General features: G+C 40.0%; 1 protein-coding gene across 11 annotated transcripts in view; it reads left to right on the top strand.

The window, feature by feature from the left end:
- The window catches only part of MAGI2 (membrane associated guanylate kinase, WW and PDZ domain containing 2), a 731,950-nt gene that overhangs the window by 693,610 nt on the left and 14,146 nt on the right, over positions 1 to 24,194 (top strand). For 8 of the 11 annotated variants that reach the window (XM_065666957.1, XM_065666908.1, XM_065666937.1 and 5 more), the window contains one exon: positions 14,432 to 14,570. The exons of 1 other annotated variant lie outside the window; for it this stretch is intronic. In XM_065666957.1, the coding sequence (XP_065523029.1) occupies positions 14,432 to 14,570 (139 nt within the window). Of the gene's footprint in view, positions 1 to 14,431; positions 14,571 to 20,300; positions 20,390 to 24,194 lie in introns of all 11 variants that reach the window. 2 more of the 11 variants (XM_065666976.1, XM_065666966.1) reach the window with 1 other exon arrangement.

The following is a 24,194-nucleotide window of genomic DNA, read 5'->3' as shown; positions in this document are numbered from 1 at the left end:
GAGATACAGAGCATCTTGCACAAATGGGTTTAGTGAATGCAAAATTCATGAAGAATGAGGGAGGAATGTGCTTTTTTATACACAGTGTGCATCTGTGTCTTTTTATCACTTTGTGAGTTACATATTTTTTCACATCTTCCGCAAAAGTTATACTTCTCATCTCTGACATTTCTAGTGTCATTGTCTTGTCAACTCATTTTTCTCAGTTCACATACACCAGTTAGCCCTATCTCTAGCTTCTTCATATCTCCTCATACTACGTTATTTTTCTCATTCTTTGGTAGACATTTCTTCTGCATTTGCAGAACAGACATCTGCAGTACAGGCACCGCAGAATTCTGTATCTTTCAAACTTCGTAGCCTTCCTCTGACTCTTCAATCCTTTTTCCCTGTTTGTCACTTTTCCTACAGTCTGTTCCTCTCTGTTTCAGTTGCACACAGCCAAAGGTCAAAATCATGCACAAGGGACAGAAAGCTTCTACAGTGTGAATTCTGAGCTTCTGTGTTGTTGCGTAGAAATCTGTGTGACTTTGCTTGGTCTGTTCTAGCTTGCTGAGTGAGCAGCACAGTGAGACTCAAGACAGTAACCAACCAGGGCTGTGGACAGGTTCACAGCATTCAGCAGTTTGTGTATTTCATCATTTCCCATGATAACAGAGCTCACACTAACCTTATTTGTGGTTATTCAGGAAAACTCAGCCACATACACCAAGTTATTCCTAGCAAAACAGAACAATTCAGTATTCAAAAGCCAAGGGTCAAAAAAGGCAGGCAGACAATAGGGCATCTGTCTCTTACTTGGACAGAAACTAAAGCTTGAAATTATGGAAGGCATAAGTATTACATTTGAAACTGATGTCAAAACCCATGAATGAGCATTCAACAATATTCAAACCTGACATTTACCTCTTTATAAGTGTCCTCAATACAAGGTCAGGCAACTTCTGGGTTTTTTCCTTCTGACAACATGACTTGTGCATTTGTGTTTGCAATAAGGGGGACAGAATGCCTGTGAAACTCATGATACTAAAGCACTCCCTTGAGCCACAGGAAACAAAAGTTTAGGCTTCTAAGCAGGAGAGTATTGCTAACTATGTCTCCCAGAAGAAATTAATTAAGATCAAGACTAACTCTTCAGGCTTCTCAAAGGAATAGGCAATATTAGGCTATCTGGATTCTGTAAACACTGTATAACACTGGAGGACAGTCCCGAACGTCTCAAGTCAGGTACCCCAAAATCACTTGAGCTGTTCGCAAGTGGTGGGTTCAGTGGATGGATAGGCAGAGCTGAAAAGTCAGCAAAGTTTAGAGCAGCTTTAGTTAATTATGCCCCTACAGTATTTGGAAAAACTTTTATACCATACAGAGCAGAAGTCTTTTTCCTTTGTGTTCATCATGATTTTTTCCCATCTCAGCTTTCTTGATTGCTTGTTGTTGCACACATTTAGCTTGCTGTTTATCTAGTCAGTTTACCACTGTATCTGTTTTTAGCAGACCTTGATTTCTAGGTTTTTAAAAGATCAAAGTCATCTGTTTCCACCAATTAAGGAATCCTTCCTTGTGTGAAGCTTGAACATAATACAGCTTACACACACACTTCTTTTAAGTCCATATCATTATGTGTAAAGTATCATCACTCTTTTTAAAATGTATTTTTAGTAACTGTTGTTTTGCATCTCTGAAAAGACAAAATCCACACAGAAATGGCTGCGCTACCACATATATTGTTGTACGAGTTTCCCATTCCATGGCCAAATTTTGTACCGGAAATCACACTCAGTTGCTGTAGCTTCATACACGTATATCTTGCTCCTGTTCTTTGTGATTCCACTCTCCACACATTGCTATATTTCGGCAGTCCCTCCAGAACAGAGTCTTTGCAGGTTTATTTCAGCTGTTTGTAGTCCTATTGCCAAAGGAAAGGCATAAATATAAAAAAGCACTGACCATCAACAGGACTGATTGTTTCCTATCAGAGGCAGTAAATTGAAGTCTTTAAGAGCCATTCAGACCCCACAATTTGCAGTAGGTCCTCACTGATACAGAGCCTCTCCTAGATTTCTTGTTAATGAAGAATGGAGCATCTGTTTAGGATGCTCCATCATTGATTAGCCCCAGATTGAAGGGTTGTTTCCTACAGTCTGCAGTGGGATACACCTGAGGTTGCAGTCAGTAACTACAGCAAGCAAGAAGCAGCTCAGCTCAGCTTGACGTTGATAAGAGCAAAAAGTAGCAAAACTAGGAGGCAAGCAGCTGTCATAGAGTAGAGATAACAGATGACAGATACAGACATTTCTTTATCCAATCAAGAAAGCTGCAGTAAGGAAATGGGAAGAAGGCAAGAATGGCATGATCAGTCATGACCTTCTTACAAACATTTAGGGCAATCGCTGTATCCAAAAATGAACCAAGGATTGACCAGCATAATCTTTAATTTCTGCCATGGCAAACTTTGGACTCTTATTTGGATCAGAAAGAAAGCTGAAGACTTTGAGTTATACTGCTGAGGCACTCGTGCAAATCTCTAGATCTTAAAAGCCAGTGAAGTCCCATGTTAAGAATAGTGGAGAAAAGTAGATACTGCTGTTGGATAGCTGCTTGCAAGTTTACTCCAATCCCAGCAAATATAACAATGGAAAGAGCAGTGGTCCTAAGAGGTCTTCTACAGGTGGTGTGCTGGGAGCAGTAGAGAGGCAGCTGCTGAATGCTTGACATGAGTGAAGGCTGTCAGAAACCCCACTGAAAAGTCAGTAACATTTGGCTATAAAATATTTACATTATGCTCACATATACGGGACAGAAGTATACTCCAGGAGCATGCAGTGCTCCACCAGCCTCTCTTTGGCTAGTCTCATGCACACATCTGAAAGACAAATGCCTGCAAAATGATTCATTTCAGGTAAGTAGCCAATCTTCTCTACATAAGTATCACTTACTCTTAAAACCTATAGCATACCTGGCTTAGTTTATGCAGTAATATTAATCTTACCTTCATAGTAAGTGTTCAGTGAATGTCAACACTGCCATTACAATGGAGCACAAAGGCAAAGATATTCTTAGTCCCATCCATTTATTCTGTGATTTGTGACCCATCTGAACAGTATAGGAAGATGTTGGCTATGCTTTCTCACCAAATTGCATGTCCCTTTGGGATAATCTCATTCACACACCAATTCCCTACTACATGCATCACTGTCCAACCTCACTTGTAGTGAGACTAGGTGTGATTGATATGAACTCTGGGAATCCAGCTGGAATGCTAGAGCACATGAACTGTATGCCAGCCTGTGGCAAGAGGAGCTCAGTACTGGGTTAGTGTAATTCGCAGAACTCAAGGAAGAGTATATCAGCTTAGACGTATATCAGATGTGAAGCTGATCAACATTCTTGTGTCTGCACAACAAAGAAATGCAAACTGAGGTCCTCAGGGATCCTGAATGTATTTTGACAGTATAAAAGCTTAATAAATCAAGAGTGAATTTACTGTAGGTGAACTATGTATTCATCATTTCAAAAGAAAAAACTGTGTGTGATTTTTAGAATTTGTTTGCAGAAAAGTAAGGAGAAAAAAATATTCCTCTCACACATGTGATTAACATCATTCTTGCAAAGATGTACTCAATTTAACACTGTCAAAGCATCCCTGTTTCTCTATGCTTAATAGCAAAATCCTTCAAGCCAGCTGTGAAAAAGAATGAGTTAATAATCTGCAAAAAATGTTTAAGTGTGAAATATTAAGACTAAAATACTTAGTGGGCAGACAGGCACTGTATTTAAACATGTATTTTATAGAAGATTTATAAAGCTTTTCAGGTCTAAAAAATTAATTTACCCTAACTTTAAAAAAAATAGGACTTACGAGTTTTAGAAAAAAAATGAACACACAGAATCACAGAATCCCAAGGGTTGGAAGGGACCTAAAAAGATCATCTAGTCCAACCCCCCTGCAAGAGCAGGGTAACCTACAGGACATCACACAGGAACTTGTCCAGGCGGGCCTTGAATATCTCCAGTGTAGGAGACTCCACAACCCCCCTGGGCAACCTGTTCCAGTGCTCTGTCACTCTTACAGTAAAGAAGTTCTTCCTGATGTTAACGTGGAACTTCCTATGCTCCAGTTTACACCCATTGCCCCTTGTCCTATCACTGGATATCACTGAAAAAAGCCTAGCTCACCAAATGATGCTGTTCTGATAACTGACACCAGCAACAGGAGTGACAGAGGCAGCCTCTCTTCTGTGTGTTTGGTAAAAGCCGAACCAATAGGACAAGTAGAAACTTGGGGAGATCACCTATGCAGGTAAAAGGATACTGATATTAGACCCATTCTTATGGCCGACCCAGCCTGCTATTCTCATTCCAGAAAGGACAAGCAGAGGATGCTTACGAAAGGAATGTCAGACAAGTATGAAATAGGTATAACAACATCCAAGCCACTGGCAGTCAGCAGTTCACAGATTTTTTAATGCTAGAATGTTCAAAGTTAGTATCTATAACTATTTTTAACCATTTATTTGAATTTGCTCATGCTTTTGACCTTCCTGATATACTAAAGTTAAATGCTTGTATTGTTTGAAAAAAAATGTTCCTTTTTTTGTTTGCAGCTACAAATAATAATCTTATGATTGCTTCCTCATTCTCCATGTGATTCCTTATTCTACTGACTTACATCATACCCATCTTATTCCCACTGAAGTTTGCCGGTCTATTTCATCTTGCCTCATAAGGGAGTTGTTCTTTACCCCAGCCAGCATCACTGGTCTCCTCTGAACCATTTTCAATCTATCACATTCATTTGAAGGTGGAACCACCAGAACAATTTGCAGTTTTCAAGATATTTGTGCACCTAAATGACATAATGATGGCTTCTCCTTTATTCTCTATTCTTTCCCTAACAGTTTATATTCTGTTTGTTTTTTTGGCTGGACTGACATTTTCAGCGAGCAAACCACAAGGACTATGAGATCTGTCTCTTCAGGGGTGATGGTTAATTTAGGGTGATTGTGTATGCAATTTTCCACATGTACTGTACTTAACATTTAGCAGCACTGAATTTTACCTGCTGCTTTAACACACAGTATTGTGCTATTTTGTTACAACTTTTAAGTTTAGATTTGGCACTCCTGCATGGCATTGTATTGCCTGCAAATCTTAACACCCCAATCTTCAACCTCTTCATCATGACATATACAAATATGCTGAACAGAATAATCACTATAGCAAGGTCTTCTGATTGTGAAAATTGACCACTTATTTAAAGCATTTTGTTTTCCTAGAATTTAATCTCTTCCTTAGAAGACCCTATTCATAATCATCCCACAGTGGAGCCTTTCCTGAAGGCTTTTGCTGTTAAAAGCTTTCTGAAAGTGTCAGTATACTAACCAGAACACATTTATCTATATAGTCACTGAGAGTTCCAGTGACCTGCAATAGATCTGTGAGGAATGGCTTCGCTCTTCAATAGCCGCACTGACCCCTACCCACTATATCATCATTATCCATGTGCCAACTAACCCTCACCATCCTTATTGCTTCCTTCCGCCTGCTCAATTGAACATGAGACTCGCTTGGTTACTTTCCAGGACCATTCTTAAAGAATGGTGTCACACTTGCCACTTCCCATTCCTCTGCTATTCAGCAATTTACTGATTTAGGCAGTAGATTACACCCTGTAACTACTAGTTCAGCAGCTTCATATCCAAATTCCTTTAGAGTAGAGGATGAAATCCATCTGCTTCTGGTGGTTTCTTACTATTCATTTCATCAGTTTGTGATAAAATCTTTGCTGCTGACCTAGCCATTGGAATCTGTTCTTCAGACTAATCCCAGTGATGAGCAGAATCTCTGCAGGAGTTGTCCTGCCCTCTTGTTTAGCAAGCACTGAGGCAAAGAATTAATCTATTTTCTGCAGTCTTTTCTACCTTGTGCCCAAACTATCTTTTGGGATCTTGGTTCTCTGACAGGCTCTGCACCTCTGGTGTGTTTGAAAGTATATTCTTTAGTTTCACATTTTAGCATCTTTCCTCCTCAAATCTTCTCATGGTTTTATGTTTAAAAACATGAAAGTCAGACTTTATGTTCTTTCAGTTTTGTTGTTTGGATGCAACTTTGAATGAAGCAGTCTCCATACCCAGGCTTTTATGTAGGATCTGTAGAATCAGCTTGTCAAATCTTGAACTTGCCTTGCCTTTGCCTGATAGGAACTGTCTGAGACCATCAAGAAGACAGCAGAAAATTTTCTTCTTCCTTCTTAACAGCCTTTACTGCTTCCCATCCATGATTGCAGTGGTGTAGTACATGCTATTAATATAGCATTATGCTGCAGAGTCATCTTAGCTCTCTCTATATGTATATATAAAAGTACAACTCAAATAATAAATTTTCTCTTTGACACCTTTCATTCACATGTACGTGGATTATTTTGCAGCAATGCTGCAGAATGCATTAAGTCTACTGTAGTACCAGAAGTCTACTTTGTTGTCTTGTTAGCCACCCACCACTGCAAACTCCATTTCTCTCTCCTGCAGTCCCCATTCTCTGCAGACGCTCAGTCATGCACTTCTTCCACTTTCTAAGCTCTTTCTGTAATAACACTTCTAATGTTTCTGCCTCTCACCAGAAAATGTAAAAAAGTGAAAAGAAAAGCCAGCTAGAGCACCCGCTGAGGTGTGAGAGCCACTTCTTGTTCTGCATCAGCTCAGCTCATAACCTATGGCCCTTCTCTTCCCTGCAACACGCCCTCCCTTTTTGAGCAGGATGCAAGAGAGAATCTCTATGGGAGCAAAGGGCCCAGTTATTTCCAAGGGTAAGAAGCCACAGCTGCTTAAACAGCTGATTGGCCACAGAAAAACAGTTTGCGACTAAACCTTCATGGGTGGTTGCTTCAAAAGTGGCATGGGACATGTTACTGTAATTCCTCCAAAGAGAAATGCCATGTCTCTTTACTGAGACACCCAAGCTCCAGTATAAAATTCACCAGAGGGACTCTAAGACTAGAAATACCCCATGGCTTTCATCAGACTACTTATTACAGCTGGGATTTCCAGGCAGTACAGATTCTCTGCTTTGAGGAAATTTGCAGAGCAGACATCCAGCCTCTTCTTAAATCCAGGCAATGATACTAGGGCTTGACAGTACTTGGAAATTCACCAACGTACATGTTCTGGAGTTGCTATTCAGTCTCCAGGTACAGACAATCTCTCAGCCTTTTGGACTCATTAAAATTACAACAGCAACAAATAATATGCAAAAAAATGTTTCTGTTCTAAAAATAGAATACCCATATAAAAGGAATTAAGTGTAATTAGTCTCTTTCCTGAGGTTTAATTATAAAATACATTAAGAAAATGACAAATAGCAGTGCCCTCTGCAGAAACCATTTGAGGCTGCTTTTATCATTAGATTTCCTTATCTAACATAGAATGAAAATGTGCATACACAATTAATTTCAGTTTGTGCAACCGGGAACTATACACCTGCTTAGAGACTGTTCCTTACACACTGAGGGAGGCAAACATACCCAAGGCTATCATCAGTAGTTGAAAAGTACATTTGAGCAAGGAAAAAGCTCTTTGCTACATTAAAACTATATGTATTTCCTTCTGATTTAGCCTGCTTCTGAAATTCTGTTTGTATGTATGGCTGGCTTTTTTTAACAAAACAGGTAATAATTACTATAATATATGGCCAGAACAAAGACTCTGCAGATAGATAAACTCAAAGTACTAGAGGCACTTTATTCTAATGATTTGGAGAAGCTTCACAATTTTCTTTCTAATTAACCTATCAATAGTGATGTCACTTAAACATTCCAAAGGAATATTATCTTCTCATTATTGCCAGAAAACATGCTGCCCAATTTTATAGCCCAGTTGTTCTTACGCATGGATGGAGCGTCTGGATTAAACTGAACTGAAACAGATTTTTTTCAGAGAATTTTCCCATGCACACAAACTGCTTTCATAATTAAATTTAAATAATTAATATTCAAATTTTAAAACGTTAAGGGGGGGGGGGGGAATTCCATGTTTACTTTGTGTTTATATATTGTAAGAGTATAATAGAGGAGCATTCTCTTCATCAAATGCCATCAGGTCAGGAGGAAAACCACTGAGTTTGCGAAGGCATTTAATCCTGACAGCATGGAAATTCAGCCAGGGCCATGTTCTGTAGGAAGAAAGAAACACAATGCGTATTCAATGTGTGTAAAATTGCCAGATTCATAGCTGCAAAGAGCGTGTGTCTGCAGAACAAATACAGCTCAGGCAGCAGCCATGCAAGCTTCCCGGGGTGGCTTGCCAACACGCTTCAACCTTAAGCTGGTGAGAATTTCTGAAGGGTGCAGAGCTCCGTCACTCTGGGTTTGTAGTCTTTGCTGAAGACTGCCAGGAAGGTTACAAATCAGAGCTGATGCCAGTTGCGGGGGTGTCCCGTGCAGTGCCTGCCAGTTGGAGTGGGAAGGGGTCCATCCATTTGTTCCGCATGACTGGCTACCAAGCAGCTGCCAGCCTTGCAAAGGGACACATTCATTGCAGCTCCACGCACAAATCCCATGTAACGACACCTTCAAACTGAAGTTGATGCCAAAGAGCTGAAGGCAGTCTGTGGCTTCGTGAGATTAAAATACGGGGTTTCAAGGGCTGCACTCTCAAGCGTTTTCCCTGCTATTTGTGGATTTAAAACTTGGTGATTATGATGCATGAGTACTCTCTGGCTGTCATGAAACAACTGCACCTGAATGGCATGGGAGCTGAAGGTAGTATTTGAGGGATGACTAACTCTCCAGAGCTGGGGAACTGTTTTTTCTGTTAATTTCTTGACAAAAGTGAAATCCATGAAGTGTGACATGACAGAGGGCCTAAATGCCATACAAAACAATAATGTTGCTACACTGAGCTTTATCTTTTAAAATATTTTGGCTTTTCATCTGCAAAGCTTTGTATCTCCACAGAAGGCAGCTTGCTGAAATGCCGCTTAAAAACAATGCTCTGATATTCCAGTGTGTCACTTTGCATGAAAGGAGCTAATGCCACAGGGTCATACTAATAAAAGATTTAGACATTCAAAGCTTGATGCTGCAACACCTGTTAGGTGGCTGATGTCCCACTAGATGCAAAGGGAAGATTAAATGTGTCAAAATTACTGTCAAGCAGTCTGCAAGGAAAGTATAAAAGGTATCAAGAAAAAGTAACATTAATATATTAAAAGAAACATGAAAGACAGGAAAAGGTCTATTGTTTGCTGGGAATGTGAAGAGAGATGAAATATTCAGTGCTTTCTTTGTATCACTCTTCAGTGAGATGTTCAGAAGGACCATAAACTTATGTCAACTTCAAAGAGAAATTAATATAAATCAGAATAAGGAGAGAAGTGCTTAAAAAAGAGTGCTGGATGTGCTGATGTTCGTGTATGTTCAGTGACTAAGAGAAGGTAATTTCTAGACTATTAGTAATTATGTCCAAGAATTCATGGAGGAAAAAAAGTTAGTAGCAGATTGGAGAAAGGAAAACATATTCCCTATTTTTAAAACTGAATAATGAAGAAAAGTTCTTTGAACTTCCATTCTCAAATAATCTGTGACAAGTTATCAAAAGAGTTGAGAAAGTCACGTAAATCGTGGAAAGCAAATCCTGCCAGACCAGCTTAATTTAATTTCTTATTTCTGATTTTCATGTTTATGTCTTCGTGGTAAAAGGAGAGGAGAATGTACAGAAAAGAATGGGGAAGTAGATTCTAGGTGGAATTACTGTAACTGAAAATAATCCCTCTCAAAGGCTGCTCTGAATGGTTTGCTCCTGATTAGTAATTACAAATGTGAAATTACAAGTGTGCTTCTGAGGGGCCTAGGATGAGACCAGCTTGATTCGATAATTTCATTAGCAATTGGAGACCTACTGATAGATAATAAAATAAAATTTGCTGTTGCCAAGACATCACTGTTTAGTTGGTTTAAAAAGACTTACTTAGATTTCAAAATGAAAATTTCATACTAAAGCAGTCAAAATCACTCACTTTAAGGCAGAGAATTCAGAAGCACAATATGAAATGGGGGATTACTGACTAGCTAATACAGCTGGGGATAATCCCGGAATCCAAGCTAACCGTAAATTGCAAATCTGATGTGTTACAAAAAGGCAAAGGTTTCATTCAGGAATGTTGTGTTTCTCCCACGAGGGAAGAATGTTGTCTTTCTGATCTGTTCAGCCTACACCCCACCTTAGCAATACCTCCAGTTTGGCGACTGTGGATAGACTTGAATCCAGAGAGAAGTATAGAGAAATGTCAGTGGCATAAAACTGCAGGAATCTACTTTCAATCCTGAAAAAAAGAGTAATAAGGATCCTGTATAATAGTCAATATACTCTTTTCAGACCTGTTTCTATGCTAACCATTACTTCTAGCCTCACCTTGGTTCATCTTCCAGATGTGGTTATACCTACACTCTTCTTAAACAATCACTGTGTTTAAGAAAAAAGACAGAAATAGCCCCACAATAACTGAAAATCTAGCCCACAATAGAAAAGGCAAGAGCACAAGCAAATTTGAATGCCTGGACAGAGGGAAAGCATGCAGCATGGTATCCTCTCATATAAAAGAAGCTACATCAGTAAAGGGAAGGAAGGGGAGGTTATAAATGTTTAAATGCAGAAAAAATAAGAATAGGAATTTGTACTTTACTAGACACATGTGGAAACACTCCTCAGTCAAGGTTTTCTCTTTGTATGAATTCCCCAGATGTGAGTGTAAAGACTAATTAAAGGTTTTCTCGGGCTAACATTTCCTTTCCTTGTTTTTCTTATCTAATCAAAGCTGGGCTTGTGCTGCAAAGGCAGTATAGTTCAGTCATACATCAGTCAGCCACAAGACACAAATGCATGGAACGCAATTAACCCACTGCTCTTGCAACTGTTCATTTTATCGCTGGTCTCACACTTTCTGATGTAAATTTCAGAGCACCTAATTTTTTCAGAACTCTTTCTCTTCTCTCCTTCAGGCACATAAGCAAGATGACGGCCTTTTTTAAGCTTTCCCAGGTTATTTGCGCGTAAGATTTTATAATAAAAGGAAGTATCAAATCAGCTACGTGCTGCCCACAGAGAGAAAAAAAATATTTTAATCCACTGAAATACAGAAAAGGTTACAATAATACAAGAGAGTTCTTCCATATTGACCAATGAGAACAGAAGAAATGCAAACAACAAGGGGAAAATGTGACATTAACTTAACCTTTTTACATATTAAACTGTATTAAAATCTCTGTCTTTCTCCTCCGGAGTGCAGAGGATTTTATTTGAAGGACTGTACGTGCCCTGCACAGCTTTTGTCAGTACTTGTTTTAAAGGCCATTTATCAAGAAATGTTAAAAACGCCTCCTTCATTTGATCTAATCTGCCGCTTTTTCTCTCAGAACATGCTAACAAGATCATTTTAAACACCTTCTGCAAAGGTAGACAGCTCTTTTTTGTGTTACGTTGCCTGGATAGTCCGTGGTTTGTTTTTATAGGATTTCTAACAGGGTTTAATTGTTTCATGACATTTAGAAACATGTTTTTCCAAACAGGTTAAATTTTGTCTTCCTTTGGCTTGACTGGTATCCTTTTGGGGATGCTACATATCTATCTTCTGTCTGCGTTACACAAGGCGTGAGAGAGATTTTCCATTTTTGCTCTGTGTGCACTAACTACAGTCCTACTGGCCACTCCAAAACTCAAGGTGATGCAGTCAGCCTCACATGGTCAAACCTAGGGGAGACCTCTCCATAATGCACAGGGCTCCTGTGCTGTGTGTCACTGTGGCCTGGAGGCCATCAGAAATATCTAAAAATGCTTATTGCATGCTATAACCAAATGTATTCTTTCTAACAGAGAAAATCCTCTATGGAAGAAATTCACGCTGCAAAAATAAGCCCTTTTTCACAAAATAATCCTGATGTTTTTCCCCCACTACTCAGTCTACAGCATTTACAAAGTGTGATACCTAGGCTGAAAGGTTTTATTCGGATCAATGGCTTTTTAGTTAAGTAAAGTACTGACATATATTGCGTACAGGATCCTGGTGGAGTTCTTAAAATAAGCTGCAACTCCTATTGAGAAGATGTGAGTTCCTATTGAGAAATGCTACCATAGTGCTTTTAGTAGCATTCCTTCTGTCTCTGAACAAAAGCAGGGACTAGATAACTTCTTGACATCCCCTCCAGTTTTCTCTAAAGCTAGGCCTCTTGTTGACATTCCATATTATGCACACTTATTTGGTAAATACTATATTTCAAACTTGGGAAGGAAGGAAAGCCTCTGAAGGATTACAATTTTAGTTGACAGAAGCACAATAGCAGCAAAGAAAACATACAAAACAGAAAACATTTCAATGTCCAAGGCCAGCTAAGAGCTGGTTTTGTCAAGATGGGCTTGTAAGAGGAAAAGGAAGTGCCCATCATCTTGAAATCTGCTTAGTCTCCTTAAAACCCTCTCTAGGATGTACAGGCATTGTTATTTTAGTGTAGCTGATACACACGGTGAGATGTAGACTGAGGCAGGTGTGATCCTGCCAAGCAGATGTGCTCCTCTGGCACTGATAAACAGGCTTGCTGAACCCACTCACCTGAGACCCTTCCACACCCCTCTTGGATGCCCATCATTTGGACCTGAACTTCCATCAGCACCAGGAGATCAGCCCTACCTCCAGGCTTCACCTGGGTCACCCATCCAAAGGGGCTGGGAGGCTTGTGCAAGGCAGCTGCAAAACATCAGTTCCAAAGGCTATGGTGCTGCTGCTAAGATGTTCTCACGTCACCTCCCCATGTTGCTTGTTTAACTCCCTCACAAGATAAGTAGGCAGCTGTGATATTGCAATACCAAGCAAGCTGTACAGCTGCCACTTGCTATGTGTGCTGTCTGCCATGGCGACCAGGCACCACAAGAAGCAACAACTCCCCTAGTCATGGAGAAGGTTTCCAGCGTTGAAAGCCAGCTCTTCTCATGGAGAGAACAGCAAAACCAAAACAACCCAGCAGGAGTCAAGGCTGAGAGGGAGATTGGGGTGGTTGGTAGATGCAGACACCACTGCCCCATTTTACAGCTGGAGAAACAGGTGGGAAAATAGTAATGAAGCTAACTCTGACTGAAAAGCCAGGCAGGAGATGAGTGGCAGAAATCTATATTCAGAGATGCTCTAACTGGAGTCGGCTGCTCTAACTAGACAGCTCAGCCAGGGGCTGTGCTTATTTTTTCTGTGGCTAAATACTTCAAAGCACACTCTGCTAAGAACTCCTGCATGTCCTGTGCCATAGCACTATCCTTACTTTGGTGCGAAACTTTATTACCAAGATATGGATATTCAAATGATTCTTTCTACTAGAGAGCAGTTCAGCTGAGAAGGCCCTGGGAGTATTGGTGGATGATGACTATGCGCTGGCATTGTGGCCTTGAGGCCAGGAGGGACAACAGTATCCTGAGTGCAAGTCCAGGGAGGTGATGCTCCTCCTCTACTCGACCCCAGTGAGGCCACATCTGGAGCACTGTATCCAGTTCTGGGCTCCTCAATACAAGACAGACAAGGAGCTACTGCAGAGGGTCCAGTGGAGGGCCACAGGGATGATCAGGGGTCTGGAGCATCTCCCATGAGAAGAGATTGTGGGAGCTGGGCCTGTTCAGTCTAGAGAAGAGAAGACTGAGAGGGGATCTCAGTGCATATAAACATCTCAAAGGAGGGTGGCAGGAGGAGGGTGCCAGACAGTTTTCAGTGATGCCCAGTGACAAGATGAGGAGCAATGGCCATAAACTAAAACACAAGAAGTTTCACCTCGGCATGAGGAAGAACTTTATGTTGAGGGTGGCAGAGCACAGTAACAGGCTGGCCAGGGGGTTGCGGAATCTCCCTCTCTGGAGGCATTCAAAACCCACCTGGACACATTCCTGTGTAACCTGCTATAGATGGCCCTGCCTTGGCAGGGAGGTTGGACTGGATGATCTCCAGAGGTCCCTTCCAACTCCAATGATTCTGTCATTCTGTGAAATGGTGGATCTTTGTGCTTTCAACCTCTCTTTTCTCTATAAAAACAGCAAGTTATATTCAACAAAGGTCTTCCCAGGGCTGCACAGCACTGAAAGTTAAGGTGTAGCACAGATAACACTTCCAGTGACTTCAACATAAGCAATTCAAAACAAAATCTTTTATGTGAGAGAGACATGAGGCAAGTTATAAATGCATTACACTGATTTCAGCACAAGACGAGCAGCATTTGATATACCACATTCAGAATCCACTTTGGAGGTTATTTAATCTGCCAGTAATATCCCTCAGACAGACAGGAACAAATTTACCTTGATGTGTCTGTCTGTCATTCAAGTAACCTGTGATCCATTGAATATGTCTCTTTCTGAAATGCTCCTTTTACTGCAGTTCTGTCTGACTCAATGTTCTTCTTACCTGACAGGTAGGAGATCAAATAATTGAAATCAATGGAGAAAGCACAAGGGACATGACACATGCCAGAGCAATAGAGCTAATCAAGTCTGGTGGCAGGAGAGTGCGACTGTTGTTGAAACGTGGAACAGGACAGGTCCCAGAATATGGTGGGTTTTCATCTTTATATTTTTTGATGTGCATGATGTACTAATTCTGCTTTTGAGTTAAGTAGTAGTTGCAGATATTTATATATTGTAATGTCCTGGGGCATATTAGCTATGGCTTTAAGTGCTTACCTGAGTCGAGGTGAACTTATACACATTTAAGTATTTCCTTGGCTCAAGACCATATACGTGTGTACGTCACTGTCGTCTGCTGCCCTCCTGACACAGGCAATGGCTTAGAAGATGTGCATTGAAGGAAGCACTTTGAACCCTTTAGGGGACATCTCTGAGTGTGCTGGGAGTTCCTGATTTGACCATAAACTTCTCTCTTCTTCCTCTATTGGTACTTCTCTGCACATTTTGAATCACAGCAGGTGGTCCCTTTGCCATGCAAGCCAGTGGCTCAGGTTTAAAGTCAAAGCATTAACAAGAGTATACTTCCTTCTTTGACAACCTCGCCCGTTACATTATCTCTGACAATAAACACAGATGATCAAGTAGAAGACAACTCTGAATAAAAAAGGAGACTTTGCTCACTATGGTGAGAAAGAGGAATCCATTCTTCTCTTGTTTTGTTTCAGAGGGACTTCTGGGACTTTTCTGAGTATTTCAGAAATGTGAGTCGTGTAGACAGTATAGAGGCCTTCCTTCACTACTGAAATGACAAGAAGTAAAAATAAATTATCCAAAGGTAATTTCAAAGACAAAAAGCCCTTTTTAAAAATTGAAATTAGGGCTTACTGTAGAGTATGGTGTGACAATGTCATATATTTACATAAGTTCTGTGGTGTGCACAGCTGGGCCTGAAATCTCACAGGAAATGAAACTTCCTTGATTTCTTTATGCTACGAGGTCCAAAACTCTATTAAACTTTTCTAGTGTTACTTTTGATGTTCCAGCATCATTTCCCATTAGAATCAGAAGTTGCAGTAGCATATGAAATTTCAGAGTAATACTTAGGCTTAACTGTAGGTTCAGATCAGTCTTTATTACCAACAGAAACTGATTACCGAGGCAGTACTCAGGATAGTATATGCTGCATTTGTTTCCAGCTTTCAAGAGCTTTTGAATAAGGGCAGCAAGGTGGCCCTAGCCCACTCATCTGGTGTTAAAGTTAGTGAGTTATACTTTTGGTGAGTAGGAACAAGGACAAAACGGCTTTCAGAGATTATGATAAATCAGTCCTAAGACATTTAATACCAGCTTTAACCAGTACATAATCCTTCCTGAGGGACCTCCAACAGAGATTCAGATCACCTCCTCAACTCTTTTGTAAGGGAGAGGTGCATCAATTTTAATGAAAGAACAAACAAAAGTCCTGGACTGTTATAGTGGTTTAAATCCTTCTCAAATAGCAGAACCATATACCAGCAGTTCTCTGGTTAATCAGAAAAGTTTAATCTAAGAGGGGGACACAGGAGGCTGTTATGAGCAAGGAATCGATTGCAGTTCAGACCCATTCCAAATCTGACTTTCTTAAGATCCCAGTTCTGGATGGCACTTACACCTAGGTTTATGAAAGATCCAAAATAAACCTTACAAATCGTACCTTATTCCAGAATTGTAAGAAAATGTAAATAGATGTAAGAAAAAGTTTAGTGTAAATAGCATTGTTCTGGGAAAAGATATCTCCCAAAAGGGGTAAATGTGCACCAGCCTTCCCTTCCCCAGAAGAACATGAGTAGAAAATGCAGACAAACCACTACAAATCTGCACACATTCTATAGTGCTAACAGAAAGAAGCAAGAAGACTTCACAGGACTGTTTACAGCTATGCTCTCCACTTAGAATGCTTAGCATTAATTGTGTAAAAATGCAGATTACTGTGAAATAAAAGCTGCTACAAAGAAGCACTGTTTAATAAGATCATTTTCTAGCTGCATCCCCAGCTTACGTCTCCATACAGGAGGAGAACTAAGTGGCTGTGCTTGAAGCTGTATTGTCCTACTGTACAGAAACAGCAGTAAAACTGTTCATGAGTTACTTTGTAATGTACACATAACCTACAGGAAACATCACAACAAAGGATAATATTGTGGCAAAGAATAACACAGGCAGAGTGTTATTGCACAGGCAGAGAAATGCTACTGCTGTATCCAGGCTGCAGGCGGAAAGGAAGCAAAATAAGGAGATACCTGTTGAAATTATCTCAGATATTAAAGTCCTCCCGAAGTAATTTCCCAAAGCAGTGAGAAATACTCTAATAATAAACAAAAGGTGCACATAAAACTAACAGCAGCATGCTTGGGAAATTAGAAACAGAAATTAACAAGCAGAAACAATTAAAACCAAAGGTCATGTCTTGAGAAGGCCACATCTCAAGGGTAAGTCACCATGCTGCAAAGAGCATCTGTCAGAGTATTAATGACAGAGACCCCCAAAAAGAACATACTTTCCAAATGGAAAACTGAATGCAGAGAAGATCGTGACAGTGAGCTTGAGGACAAAGTGGTCCTGAGGACAGCAGATAAACTAGTCAATATTTAGTTCCCTCTTCTTCCCACTAGAATTGCACAGTTGAGGTGTAACAGTTCTAATTGGCTCATTTTTGACTGAAATAATCAGCTTTTGGGGGGGAGGGGTGGATTTTTTTTTTTTTTTTTTTTTTTTTAGCAAGCACGTGTCAGAAATATTTCTTATTCTCATTAGGGTTCAGCTCTGGAGACCATCAGTGGGAAATAAGATTTAGTAGAGTATAAAAATGCAAGGCTAGAGGACTGAGCTGGTGTCTGGTTTGCAATGGTGGTGTATAGCAGAAGCCTAGAGAGAAATATAAACACAGAACAAGTGTACCATGGTCCTCCCCTGGATATGGTCTCTCAGTCTCTGACAAGCAAAATGATCAGGGACTTCCCAAGTCACTTGTAGTAATGCTATGTTTAAAGACCTTTCCAGCAGCAGTGGTGGTCACACTCACAGTGTTAAAAAGAAGGAAGCTTACCTGGAGCGACCTAAAACCGACCAGCAAAAAACTGTCACATTATTGTCTCTCCATCCTCAACTGTTTCATTTTCCTTGTACAACATGATCAATGCTTTTTCAGTTCCAAAGCTATGTTTCTGTTAGTACCAAATATGACGGTCTATATTTAATTGCAAGAAATACCACTGTTTGGTGGTGTGATTGACATCAGTAAAAGCAGTGTTAAGAAAAAATCATCAACTGTAAGAAAGTGATCAGTGAAAGAAAAGAATATGTATTGAAAAGAAGAAAGCACTCAGTGAAGAAACAAAGAACAAGCTCCTGGGAGGATGTTAATCTCCTGAATGAGTTATGTCAGGTTATGCTGATTTCCATGCCTGGAAATCTGTCCCTACAAGAACATCTCAGAAAATTCTGGCTGAGCTAAAGCACTGTGCAAACCGAGGGGAAGAAACAAAGTGTGTTGCAAATGCATCATTTACCTCAACTCCAGCTGCTGCTTTTGCTTGAAAATAAATGCCAAAGACCCCAAAGCACTTCAGAGGGAGAAATCCCCTCATACCATGCAAGGCAACATCAGAATATATGGCAAGGAGCACAGATATGATTAATGCTCCAAAACGATAGCTGATTTCATAGCTGGGTGTAAAAGAAGCTTAGAAAACAGATGTTTTATCACCCAGCATCTCAGAACATGTTTGCTGAGGATAAGGATAGCCAGAGGAGCTGTGCTTCCGCTGAGGGGGAATTACCGCAACTCATTGAAACCCGAAGAACACCAGCGTCGTGATTCACAGGAAATAGTCTGCTGTGATCTCCGAAGAACCAAGTCATAGTAAGAAATCTTATTACTGTGCAAGAAAGACTAAAAGTACAGAAAGTACTTATTGCCCAGGGAGCCTGGCTGGAGGGAGCGTGACATTTCGTACACGTCACAGGACACAACTCACAGTCATCGCCGTAGCACTGAGCACTTCTCAGACTGCCATTAAACACGGTTTGAGTAAAATGACAGACCAAGTTTTTTCTTGCAATGGCTGCCTAATTCCCAGTGTAACCTGCAAGGTTACTGACTTCTGCAGGAGCTGCAGGGTGTGCAGCACTGCTGAAACTCTCTGCTCACACTGTGGAAGCCTAATTACAGATGCTCATGTATTTCAGAACATAGTCATAGCTGTATAAACACCATGAGAAGGACGCATACATTGCGCAGCCAAACATTAGGATGAAGAAGCATCCATCCCTAAAAGCAAAATTGTTCACAAAATCCCAAAATAGTAACATTAAATATTAAGTAAAACTAACAAATCACAGCCTCTCCATCCAGCAATGAGTTCTGCAAGAGGCAAGTTAATTCTAATGATGGATCAGCCCCAGGAAGCCACAGCTTTTTCTGAGAACAACCACTGCTTTCTCTAAATACCTGTGAAGGAAGGTCCCTAGGAAAGCCTGGGATGTTTCATTCTCAGTCCCAGCAGTCCTGGCGGATTGCTGCTTCTGTTTTACTGCTCCTAGCCTTTCCTAACAGGAGCTTTCATTACTAAAAAGCTACATTAAAATATATAAGTTCCTAGAAGTATGTGAAAGCAATTACACTTAAAATAATTGCAAATAGGGTGAAAAGGTGGAGGAGGCTGAGGCACAGTTAACACTTGTAGGCAGACTCCATTCCTCCAGCAAGACGCAACCTCCCGCCCCAAATGATTTCTGTCTGACACTGCAGAGGGAGCAGAAACACTGAATTTCACCTGCGAGGAACATGTGGGGGAAAGCTAGTTAGTTTTCCTTCCTCCTTTCACAGCAGGACTTCAAAATCATCCCTTCTGTCAAGTTTGGGAGTTTTTCACTTAAAGTTGCTTAAGAGCTCCTGCAGAAAGGTGTGAGTTTTAGAGACTCCAGCCCATTTCATACTGAAATCCTGGAAAACTTTGCCATTGGCCTGTTTTGGAAATCTGGATCTGTCCCTGAGTGTATTAGGTCACACTGTGATGCTAACACAGGCAGAGCCACAAGAATCAGGATCACTGAGGTCTGGTGAACAAGGAATCTGTGTCACGGGGCTGGTTGATGCTTTATGGATTTACACAACAGTGGTTCTTTCCCTCTCTCCCCAACCTTGTTTGACGTCATTATGAGACATGTCTTGGGGTCGTGTTGTGCATTTTTTGAACCTCTGTTGCTTCACACAACACTAAATTGTGTACAAAACTCACCCCATGGGTTCATGACATTTGGGTGAATTTACAGAGCTAGATTAGATTCAGTTTTGGCTACTTAAGGGGGAAAGAATTCTGTATGCAACAAGTGAAGTTTCAGTATACATAAAGTGATTGCTAGTTAACAGATGAGAGCTATAAGTTACTTGGCAGTAAGTAATTTTTGAAGGGCTTTGAAGAAACTCTGAGCTCATGTTTCAGCACTATCCCATCAACAAAACCAAAAAATGTCAGAGTTGATACCAATACAAGGATTTTTTATACAAATAAATGGGCACAATTCTGCCCTTTGCTTTTGATTTTTTTATGACTCCTTCAGCAAGCACCTCAAGATGTGCTCCACATCTGTAGTCCAGGTGAACCTACATCCTGAATATATATATGCACAGTAGTTTCAGTCATTCACTAATATTTAGACTTACAGCATGCTTATTTGTCTTAGCTTTACAGAAATACTTCTTTCCTGTTACATGTTTTACTCAGTTGTTCTAAACTTACTAAGAATTCTCTGCTCTAACAATAGTAAAATATCTGTATGTCACTGGTTCTGTTAATTCTAATGATTGGTCCTAGGCTGTTCCTCCCCTTCCTTTAGGAATGGTACCTTCCAGTCTCTCCATGTGCATGAAAAGTGACAAGCATGGGTCCCCATATTTCTACTTATTGGGCCACCCTAAAGACACGGTTTGTAAACTCTGCATGTATATTATCTTTCTAATACGCTTTTGTTTCTCACAACTGTTGTGCGACTTTTTCTTACACACTAGCTCACTTAATAGTTTCTACAGTACTCGACTTTTCTTTCATAACCAATTATCTTAGATATCGAAGCAGCTATGCATTTTACAAATGTCTTTTAATATCCAAATAACTGGTTCTTCATGTTGCACTGCTGCTGCCACAGAAACACAGCCAGAGGTCTGCTAAATCTACTTTTTCTCATGACAAAAACTTATCCTCTGAATATGACTTTTCAGGTAGAAAGTCCTGAAATTTGAGAATCAAAGCCATAATTTCCCTCTTCCTTATGGTACTTGGCTTGCAAAACTATTAGCAATGGGGAGGTGGAAGTTAGATGCTGATCTCAAATGATATTTATGTGCAGCCTTTTGAAGAAATAACTAATGTAAAATTGAAGACTTTTTGGAACATGCTGCAAGGAGATGTTAGTTTTCTAAACTCAGTGGTTATGCTGAATTTACACATAGCACTTTGCACTTGATTTCAAGCTGTTTTCTTCATAAATCAGATCCAACTGCACAGATTGTTTAGATACATCAAATTTGTAATAGAGAGTCATGGCCCAGAAATGATACCTGGAAAGCAAAGGAGAAGAAAAGCTTATTTTTGGCTATCTTTTTTATTGATTGCTGTCATCACAGAAAACACAGAAGTGTTCAGATGCATCCAATCTGTCTGCTATTGACTTTGCGCAATGTAGTATTTATTGTAGTACATATTTCCTAAAATTCTAAAGCCATTCTCACACTTTTTAAGTAGGCAGATTGGAAATAGCAAGCAAGTTATACCCAAAAGTATCCTCTTAGCCTGTGAGCTTCGAGCAGTTCCTCCAGTGTGAAACCCACAGAATTCCTGCCCCCAGTACCCAGGCATTAAGCTGTGCTAAAGTTAACAGTCTTGTGCATGCAAATCTGAATAATCTAATCAATTGCTTATATGTGTTTCCAGTTGCAGCCTATTTCCAATTTGTCTATATGTAAGAAATGTTTGAACACAGACGTCCCTATATTTCACTAGTGCAGAGCTGGACACATGTAGAGGCCATTTGATATTGTACCCATGTAGTTCAAGTGTGTGTGTTACCATCGGAGACCTAGCAACAAAGAAGTTCCTGCATTGTGTAGAAATCTGAATTGCACCATTCCTTTCATTCTCACCTTACTTCTGCTTTGCTCTCCACTGGAGGTCACTCAGAGAGATCATGAGGTTAAAAATTTGGAGTGATATTAGGACCATTTTGCAAGTCCCAGTTGTCAAACTTAGGAAGTTCAGTGAGCTGCAGTTCCACCACAAGTGTTATATATATATATATAACCACATCTTTATATGCCTTATCTTTATTTTTCCTCCTATAGCATAATGACACAGGAAATAAGTCTTTTTTCCTGAAATAAGTAGAAACGTAAATCCTCTATAAATACAGCTAAAGTTAGTTTTGCACAGTCACTCAGCTGTGAATGGTTCTGATTATTTATTTGGCAGCAAGTGTGAGGACAGGATTTTTTTCACAGTAAAATATATAAAGAAAATCAAAAGCAATTTAGCTTGTGTCAACACCAAAACTGAAATACTTAATTGGTAAACAAGTCATATCAGGTCAAAAGAAAATATATGTGTTATAAAATGTTTCCCTTTCATGTGTTTTTAATGAAAAAGTTTTGAGGGGAAGGATTTTCATAAAGAGCCAGTTTTGCAGTGGGGCTTTTCCCAACCAAAACTGTGGCCGTGCTACCATTCATTAGAGTACTGACCAAGTCAAAGTCAAATTTCCTGAGGCAGAGCAGATACATTAACCATTCTAGAATGCCTTAGGCCCCTACCATAACATCACAGTCTGCATTTCTCCCACAGGAATTGTTTGAGCCTTCCAGTACCTGAAGGGGGCCTATAGGGATGCTGGGGAGGGACTCATCAGGGACTGTAGTGACAGGACAAGGGGTGATGGGTTAAAACTTAAACAGGGGAGGTTTAGATTGGATATAAGGAGGAAATTCTTTCCTGTTAGGGTGGTGAGGCACTGGAATGGGTTGCCCAGGGAGGTTGTGAGTGCTCCATCCCTGGAGGTGTTCAAGGCCAGGTTGGATGAAGCCTTGGGTGGGATGGTTTAGTGTGAGGTGTCCCTGCCCATGGCAGGAGGGTTGGAACTAGATGATCTTAAGGTCCTTTCCAACCCTAACTATTCTATGATTCTAAGTAATCACTTATGTGAGATGGTCAGCAGGCTTACTTAAAGTTAGATATAGCACAGGAGAGAAGCAGGTGCTAGAAGATGGTTTAGAAAGTACATCCAGTGATAAAAGCCTATGCTTCCTTATACCACGGGTTTGGTAGCCCTTACTAGTGACCCCTGCATTCGTATTTGCAAAAAATATATGAAAAATTTAGAGCTTATACTGTGAATTCATTGTTTGAATACAGTTAAATCCTTCAGAAATCTTCAGTCAGCTGCAAACTGCATTTTTCTAGCTCTTTAACTCAGTATGCTGAAGCTTTTATGTTTGTCTAATAAATGGCTAAAGCGTCTTGGCCTATACATTTAAGCCTGGTACTCATACCTGTTCAGAGTACTGATCAGATAATCCAATTCATTCTATTTTCAATGCTCATTTTATAAATCCCTAGAGCTGAGGTTGGGTGTTAATTGAAACCTGAACTACCCCATCTATCATTCCTCTCATGTGAGTGCAAAAATCAATAGCCATTTTGGAAAAGTGGCCCTTCCTTCTGTGACCACCTTGGTGGAAATGCATTCATTCGTATTCCTGCTGCATTTCCGATACCACCTTCTTTTTTCTAGCAATATCAACTTAATTTCAGGAGCCTGTGGTATGTAAAAGGGAAAAAAAAATGCAGGTTAACCAAATTAATCAATGGAATCGAGATACTGGTTAATAACAGTCTAAAACATCAGGCAATATGAATATGGGCTCCCAAAGGTTCTAGCTGCTTTATTGCTATGGGTAAAAAAATTGAATATTAAAATTTGCTTTACAAACCTGTTGTTAATATTTCATAAATACGTAGCAGCTGGCAGGAAAGTAGAACATCCTTCTGTTAAATACCAGTGTATGTGTATGCGTGTGTGGGTGCGTATAGTTATTTCTGTCTTACAGCAGATTGCTATTTTAAAAGATGTAGACCTTTTACATAGGTATCCTTTGGTCTAGACATAAAAAGCACAGTCTTGAAAGTCAGACACATGGGAAGACATTTTCAGGTTTGTGGCAATGAGTTCAGTTTTAAGCTTCCGGGGAAGTAATACCTTTTCCTTATTTTTCAAATACAAAAACCACTGAGTCGTTTCCATAGTCCTAAAACATTGCTTTGGCTATTACACTCCCAGTGGCTTTGGCCGGTCCAGCTGAATTCTCTAAGCCATGCTTCTCCATCTGTACAACGGGGATAGTAATGTTTGCTTACCGATCTAATGGGATTCTTATGGGGATTAATTATTTAATGCTTGAAAAGCACTTTAAAGATTAAAAATCAGAGTGAACTACTCAGTATTATTATTATTAAAGCAGAACCTCACTAATCCACATGCATTATAATACACACCAAAAATTGGCAGTGTCCCCCCACATCTGAGCAGAGATTTAATAAGTCTGCAGAGCAAGTTCTCTTAGTACTAAGGCTCATTATAATATAATATTCTGGAGTAGATTTACTAATATAATGTAAAGTGTAGATAATTACAGCTAAACTACAGTGAATAAAACAGATGAACAAACATTATCCCTGGCTTTGT

The sequence above is a fragment of the Lathamus discolor genome, chromosome 1, assembly GCF_037157495.1.
Source record: "Lathamus discolor isolate bLatDis1 chromosome 1, bLatDis1.hap1, whole genome shotgun sequence".
Taxonomy (NCBI): domain Eukaryota; kingdom Metazoa; phylum Chordata; class Aves; order Psittaciformes; family Psittacidae; genus Lathamus; species Lathamus discolor.
Note: the sequence above shows the minus strand (reverse complement) of the source record. Positions and strands in the feature narration are given on the sequence as shown.